This window comes from Terrapene carolina, unplaced genomic scaffold (assembly GCF_002925995.2).
Source record: "Terrapene carolina triunguis isolate 2854851 unplaced genomic scaffold, T_m_triunguis-2.0 Scaffold1054, whole genome shotgun sequence".
NCBI classification, from domain to species: domain Eukaryota; kingdom Metazoa; phylum Chordata; order Testudines; family Emydidae; genus Terrapene; species Terrapene triunguis.
The window spans coordinates 214,091-221,578 of record NW_020665405.1 but is presented as its reverse complement, the minus strand read 5'-3'; the positions used below and the strand labels follow the sequence as shown (position 1 = coordinate 221,578).

The following is a 7,488-nucleotide window of genomic DNA, read 5'->3' as shown; positions in this document are numbered from 1 at the left end:
TGAGCGGGGGTGGGGAGGTGGGAGGCGAGCGGGGGTGGGGTGAGGAGGCGATCGGCGATTGAGTGAGGTAGCAGGAGGCGAGTGGCAGTGGAGTGAGGAAGCGGGAGGTGGGCAGGGGTGGGGTGCAGAGGCGAGAAGCGAGCGGGGGTGGGGTGAGGAGGCGAGAGGCCGGAGGAGCCCCGGGATGGCCAAAGCCCTGAGACCCCCCCGCCCCGCACCTGCCTGGAGGAGCCCCGGGCTGGCCGAAGCCCAGAGTGCCCCCGCCCCCTCGTTGGGAGCTCTGGACTGGCCAAAGCCCTGCCCCGATCCCCACCACCTGCCCGGAGGAGCCCTGGGCCAGTCGCGGCAGTGCCTCCCTTCCCCTCTCTTCTCCTCCCCAGACCCCAAGCCATCCAGATATGTTTTTAATTATTATTTGGAATTCTATTATGTAAAAGCATTTTTAAATTTACTTCACAATTGTTATACAATCACTTTTACCAAAACAAGCACAAGAAACAATAATAAAAAAGACAAGAACGTGCAAAGCACCTTATTTGTGTTTCTATTCTGTTAGGTCCAATAAAGACTAGAGATAACTGTGCATGTTTTTATTATTGAGTCTGCAAAAAAACCCAAAACCTTACATAAATAAATGACAATGATTTGGATGTATATATGTGCATATTACTTAATTAACTTTGGGAAAAATAAATAATTTTAGGAAAAAGTGTAAGTGCAGCCACCAGCAAGAGTTAGTGGGCGCACTCTGAGGCCACCCAAAAATTGGTTGTGAGAACCCCTGTTTTAGTAAATTTTTGGAGCTCTCCTCTGAGTGAGGCGAGCAGCCCAGGCCTGAATCCTGCACCAGGATCCAGTCCCACAAAACTCAGTGCAGGATCAGGGGCTTGCGGATGCAAGGTCAGATTTTCAAGCACTGGGTGTTTTGAGCTCATTTGAAAAGCTGGCTGTCACGTGCCACGATGGGAGCTGCTGGGGCACTGAGCGGGGTGGGGACGGACTGGGGCAGGGAGAATCTGGGCCCCCAGTTTTGGGGGGTGAGTAGGCTCCAGGGGAGAATTGACCCCTATGCGGGGGGGGGGGGGGCGCCCCAAAGGGGGGGTGGGGGAAAATCCATTTTGGGTGAGGGAGCAGTGAAATCTGGCCCCGAGTTCTTCTGAAAATCTGGCTCTTGATGGGACAACCAGCTCCAGCTAGAACTTTCTGTGGCTCCTTTGAGGGAGATGCCACATTTTAAACTAGCGCAATCAGACGCCGCGGGGCCCACACGTGGGTGCACTGGAAGCATCAGACAGCTAGGTGGGCCGTCCCGCTCAGAGCAGATGCCTCATTCCTATCCTGCTGTGAGTTTTGGATCCATTTCTTCCACTATCCACCCCCTTCTGCAATCACGTCCGTCTCTCTGTCGGATGAAAGCACCATAGTGCCCCCCGGGTGTGAGCACATCCCCAGTTTGGGGCCCTGTGCAAGGCTGTGAGCGCACTGTCGCTCTCTCTCGCCATTCTGCTGGCGGGACATGAGGTTTATTTGGAGCCCAGCTCCCTGACTCAGAGGAGCTGGGTGGCCCCTGAATGGGGGGGATTTTCCCAGGGGTTCCCCAGGAGTCAGCAGACTGGGGACAGATGGGGAGTCCCCAGGACTCCCAGACCAGATGGGTGTTAGGGGGAGGCACAACTGCTAGACTAGGGAGTGTTGGGGGAGAGGCAGGTTCCCCATGCTGGGGCAGGAGGGGGAGTTGGGGGGAGGGGCAGGAGGGGGGGGGGGGGGGGGGTAGAGGTGGAGGGTCTCCCTAAAACCCAGGCCCTGGAGTCTCCAACCAGCTAGCTGGGAGCGCATGCGCATTAAGAGTTGCCCGAGACAGGCTGAAATACCCACGAACACACACAAGAGGGCACCAGTATGCGCAGCGGAGTCTCCGAAGGGTTATAGCCGTTGGGGGCCACGGACGCTATGCGCATGTGTATTACATTTTAGCGGCTCCTGAAGTGCGAGAACTTTGCCAGCAGGTGACGCTGCGTGATCATCACGGCGCATGCGGTCCCTTTTCAGTCCGAGGGCCTCGCCTCAACGGGCAGGGGGCACTGTTGGAGAGCTGGGCGCGGACGCATGCGTACAAACGCCCCTCGTAGGTGGTGGGTGTGTGGCGGGATTACGGCGGCGCAATTGGTTCAATCCCGCGCCTGCGCAGCGCGGCTCGCCAGGAGGTACGGCGGCTCCGCGGGTTCATGCCGCGCCTGCGCAGCGCGTGTTTGTGTATTCTGGCTGCGAGGCGGCGCTGGCTCCGGGGGGAAGATGGCGGCGTCCTCGCTGGAGCAGAAGCTGTCCCGCCTGGAGGCCAAGCTGAAGCAGGAGAACCGGGAGGCCCGGCGGAAGATCGACCTGAACCTGGAGATCAGCCCGGCCCGGGCCCGGCCCAGTAAGGGGGGGCCGCGAGAGGAGGGGCCCTGGGGGAATGACAGGGGCCCCGGGGCGGGGCCTGAGGGGGGCGAGGTTGGCAGGGGAGGGGTCTGAGCTCTGGGGGTCTGGGAGGGGGAGGGACCTCCGGATGACAGGAGCGCGAGGTGAGGAGTCTGAGGTCTAAGGGTGGGGGTAGCGGGCCCCGTGGGAGGGGGCGCTTGAAGACTGGGGCTCTGGAGGGGAGGGATCTGAAGGGGGGTTAGGTAGGGAGGGGCGGGATTTAGGGAGTGAGGGGGAGGGGATTGAGGCCTGTGAGAAAGGGTTGTGAGAGGCCTTTGGGATGACAGGTGGGGGGTGGGGGGGGTGAGAGAGTAGCCACTGGCCCCAGTGATCTGTGCGGGGAAAGGGGGCAAGGTGAGTCTCTGGGGGGAGGAGTTGGGGGGTTGTAGAAGGGGGATAGGGAGGGCCCTGGGTGGGGTCGGGGACGGGAATCTGAGGGAGGTGGGCCTGCAGTTGGGGTGGGGGGGAAGGGACTGTTCTAGGGAAAAGGAGGGATCTGGGCTGAAGAGGTTGTTTTTTGGAGTTGGGCAGCACAGTGGGACATGATGGAGGAGAGAAGGGTGTGAGACCAGCAGAGGGGACCCCACTCTTTGTGACAGTTTTGTTTGTAATGGAAGGAGGAGAATAGGTGGGACTGGGATCACAGTCGGGTTGGGGGGGATGAGAGGTGGAAGGATGATCGGGAGTCTCTCCATATTCTGGGAGAAGAAGGAATGTTGAGGTGAATAAGGACCTCCCCAAGAGGCATGGGGTACAGTACAGCAGGGATTGCTGCTTGCTGTGTATGTGGGAGAGGGATGTTCAGGTAGAGATGACAAGAATCGGGGTTGCCCCTTACCACCAAGCCTATATGAGGAGGAGAAGGGAGAGACCATTGGCTATACAGGGTGAGTGAGGAGAGAGTTGAGTTGATCAGGTTGCCTGGTATGTGGCATCCCATTTGTTTGGAGACAGGATGAGGGGTTCAGCATATGTGACCTGTCAACATTAATGATGAAAGTGCTTTTGGGGTGGTCATCTACTGAGGCCTTAGGAGAGGGTATGTGTGCAAGACTCTGAATTGGTGGGTGTGGGAATAAGTTAGATGATCTTTATGGGTGGGATAGAGTCTGATTTTTAATGTTCTGAGCATGCAGTGATTTGGGTGGAAATGCCAGTCTCTTCTTATCCTGTCATCTGGCACCTCAGCCAGGCTTGCAGCATGTGGCAAATATGTGTGTGTGTGTGTGTGTGCAAACTGACTTGTGGCACACTTGAGGCTACCAAAAGGTAATTGTCAATCAGTTGCATAATCGTGTGAGATAGTTAGATGTGGAAATGTTGGTGTGTCCTTTCTGCCTTGGGTTCAGGCTAGTCAGCTAGAGAGGAAGAACAGTGGTTTTACCTCTGAAGCCTCGTGTGAAGGAATGAGGGTAGGAAGCATGTTCTAATAGCGAATAAGGCAGTGGACTAGGACTTGGTAGACCTGAGTTCAATTACTGCCTTAGACACAGACCTTGAGTCACTTAATCTATCTAGTGCCTCAGTCTCCCATCTGTAATATGTGAATAATACCACCCAACTTGACAGGGCTTCTATGAGGGTAAAGTCCCTTAATGAGTGTGAGCAGCTCAGATATTGTGATGAGAGCTTTTTAAATTATTAGAAAGAGGATTGTGTAATTAAATGATGGTTACATGATCATATAATTATATGCTCACAACAAGCCTTGGGAGTACTAGATTCTGCTGCTGGCCCAGTTACCTATCAGGCAATAATTTCTGGAGAGTGATTGCAAGGTGATGAGTTTTCAAAAGTTACTCATCAAGCAGGCTCTTAGCAGCTGCTTCGCTTCTATTCCTCCATGGCACAGAATTGGTGTCTCATCTCCCCAATTAGTTGTGTAGTTACCACCTTGAAACTGTCCATTGGCTGGGTTCTATCCTGAGTGAGTTTTGTTTTAAGCCAAAAGATGAATAAATTAATTTTAAACTGATCGATACCAGCCTCAGAAAATCATCATAGGAATTTACTGTCTAGTAACCCAATCTACTTGCTCAGCTTTACCATGATGATGATGAAAAATCCACTATCTACTTGCCAAGGGCAAGTAGAATTTTCAAAGGCTGATCTGTATGCACTAAATATGGACTGTGTTTGAGGGAGAAATTTTAACGCTTTCTCTTAGTTACTGTGAGACAGAGAAAAGCGGTGAGCATCCTGGATTCCCATTGCTTCAATGGCAACTGAAGACACTTGTTACCTTGGAACGTCATACTCGCTGTCGGCAGTAAGCATAGGTTGGAGTGTAGATGGCTGTAGTGTCAGGAGGACGATGATTCCGTGTTGTGGCATCTTTTGAAATTTATTTTCGTTCCATGTTGGAACACAAGCAAAGCCTTTCTAACGTTTTTGTGAACATGAAATTGTTGCTATGTCTGGTTTTGGATCAAAAGTTGCGTTTTTCTATTCAGGGAGGTTTTTGGGCCCACATAGGTGGAGGGGCGGGGGAGAAGCATGTGAGTGTCTCATGCTATATAGCTTGGTGGTTAGGGCACTGGGCTGGAATGTGGGAGACCTGTGTTCTAGTTCCTGCTCTACCTGATACAGAGCAGAGTTCTTCATCCCCAATCATTCTAAATCAGGCAGAGTGAGGACTTGAACCTGGGTTTCCCAGGCCGGTGCTCTAGCCATCTGGCTATAGAGTGTGAGGGTCTCTGTCTTTCAAGTCCTGGACCAAGAAATCTTCCAGGTGATTGTCAAAACCAATACATCTCTGCAAAATGTTTCAGCTTTGATGAAAGTTCATTTGGTCAAAAATGGTTCCATCCAACTCAAGTTGAACCAGGGCCAGTTCAGCTCTTGTATAAAAAGATCCATGCTGTGGTGAGGTGATAGGTGTTCATCTTAGATATCATCTCATTTAACGGGGGCACTGATGTCTAGACGCTTAAGCCTAGGCTCCAACAGTTGAGGACTCCTGGGTTCTAAACCTGGTTTACTGTGTTACGCTGGGCAAGTCATTTCTCCATACTTCAGTTGCCCCAGCTGTAAAATGAGGATGAAAATAATCCTTTTTGTCAAGCCTTTTGACATCTGTAAAAGTCAGAATACTCAGTAGAAAGTACTGCTCATTTTTTGCAAGACCACAGTTAAGGGGTGGGCTCGTGAGTCTATAAGGACTTGAGGGGTGTAGGTACCAAGAAGAAGAATTATTTAGGATGCTTCAACAGGACATGACTTGAAGGAATAGACAGAATGTTAAGGGAAGACTTCCTGCCTGTGAGATCTACTAGCCCAATGGCTCTCAACCCTTCCAGACTATTGTACCCATTTCAGGAGTCTGATTTGTCTTGCGTACTCCCAAGTTTCACCTCACTTAAAAACTACTTGTTTACAAAATCACACATAAAAATACAAAAGTGTCACAGCACGCTATCACTGACAAATTGCTGACTTATACCTGTCTCATAGAACTGGAAGGAACCCTGAAAGGTCATCGAGTCCAGCCCCCTGCCTTCACTAGCAGGACCAAGTACTGATTTTGCCCCAGATCCATAAGTGGCCCCCTCAGGGATTGAACTCACAACCCTGGGTTTAGCAGGCCAATGCTCAAACCACTGAGCTCATTTTTACAATATACACCTCTAGCTCGATATAACGCTGTCCTCGGGAGCCAAAAAATCTTACCGCGTTATAGGTGAAACTGCGTTATATTGAACTTGCTTTGATCCACCGGAGTGCGCAGCCCTGCCCCCCCCCCCCCCCCCCCCGCAGAGCACTGCTTTACCGCGTTATATCGGGTCGTGTTATATCGAGGTAGGGGTGTACTTATAAAATAAATCAACTGGAATATAAATATTGTACTTACAGTTCAGTGTATAGTGTACATAGTGCAGTATAAACAAGTCATTGTATGAAATTTTAGTTTGTACTGACTTTGCTAGTGCTTTTTATGTAGCCTGTTGTAAACCTAGGCAGATATCTAGATGAGCTGATGTACCCCCTGGAAGACCTCTGCGTACCCCCAGGGGTACACGAAACCCTGGTTGAGAACCAGTGTACTAGCCTGTGCAACGGTCTCACCAAGGAAATATGGTAGACGTCCCCTTGACATTTACACTAGGTTGGACAGAGTCTTGGAGAATGTACTGTAGGAAGCAGTCTTGCATTTGGGTCCCAATGAGTATAGATGAGAAGCACCCTATTGGGGCTTTTATCTTGCTTGGAGAAAGGACCAAATCCTTTAGTGAAATCTGTGCTTGTCTTAGCTGCTCACTTCCTCCTTGCTCCCACCATTCGGTTGCCCCAAAAGAAACAACCCACCAACTGCCTCCTCAGAGATCTCTGGCCTTGCTGCCCAGGCTGCCTAGCTTCCTTTAATTCATCTGTTGGGCTGGAAGAGCAGGAAGGCTTTGCTGTGTCCTGCCTTTTTGAAGCTCATTGGCATGTTGCTTCCCTGTTATTGAAAATCAGTAACGAGGGTGGGCAGGCTGCTAAGCTCAGGCCCTGGTGCTGGCCAGTTGGTGCTCGTCTTGGCTCTCTTGGTTTGTTATGTGAGGGAACTGGAAATGCCGAGATAGGGAATCACAGTTGTGCTTATTTGAGAAGCTCAGCAAAGGGGGTTTTCATGGAAATGTCTAAAGGGCTCTCAGGAAGCCCACTTAACACAGGCAATGGGTGCATCCATGTCTGGGCACTGTTGATTTGCCATTATTGATCCGCAGTTCAAGAAGGCTTCATATCCTGGGAATTCTAGAACCCTGCTAGAATGCTGATCTGTCCACTGAAGGGTTAGTATCCAGAACAATTGTCCAGATTGGTTCTGGACGACAGCCATGCTAGTGGATTGAGCTGGCACATAACGAGGGAGAGTCTGAAGGAATAAAGAAAACTGATTTGGTTTCTAATTCAGTTTTGTAAAAACAGCACAGTGTTTGGCTTAAAATTGCAGTGGGGACTCTCATGTCTAAACATGGAGTGTCTGCAACCCAAGGCTGAGAATCTGCGAGTGACACCGGCTGTAGTTGCCTTTTCATTGCCCAGGTTGAG

General features: G+C 51.2%; 1 protein-coding gene across 2 annotated transcripts in view; it reads left to right on the top strand.

Annotated features, from left to right (window-relative positions):
* The first annotated feature begins 2,278 nt into the window (after positions 1 to 2,278).
* Positions 2,279 to 7,488, top strand: part of MAP2K7 (mitogen-activated protein kinase kinase 7) — a 46,372-nt gene continuing 41,162 nt past the window's right edge. For both annotated transcript variants that reach the window (XM_026661381.2, XM_026661380.2), the window contains exon 1: positions 2,279 to 2,416. In XM_026661381.2, coding sequence (XP_026517166.1) covers positions 2,293 to 2,416 — 124 coding nt within the window. In that variant the 5' untranslated portion in view covers positions 2,279 to 2,292. The remainder of the gene's footprint in view (positions 2,417 to 7,488) is intronic.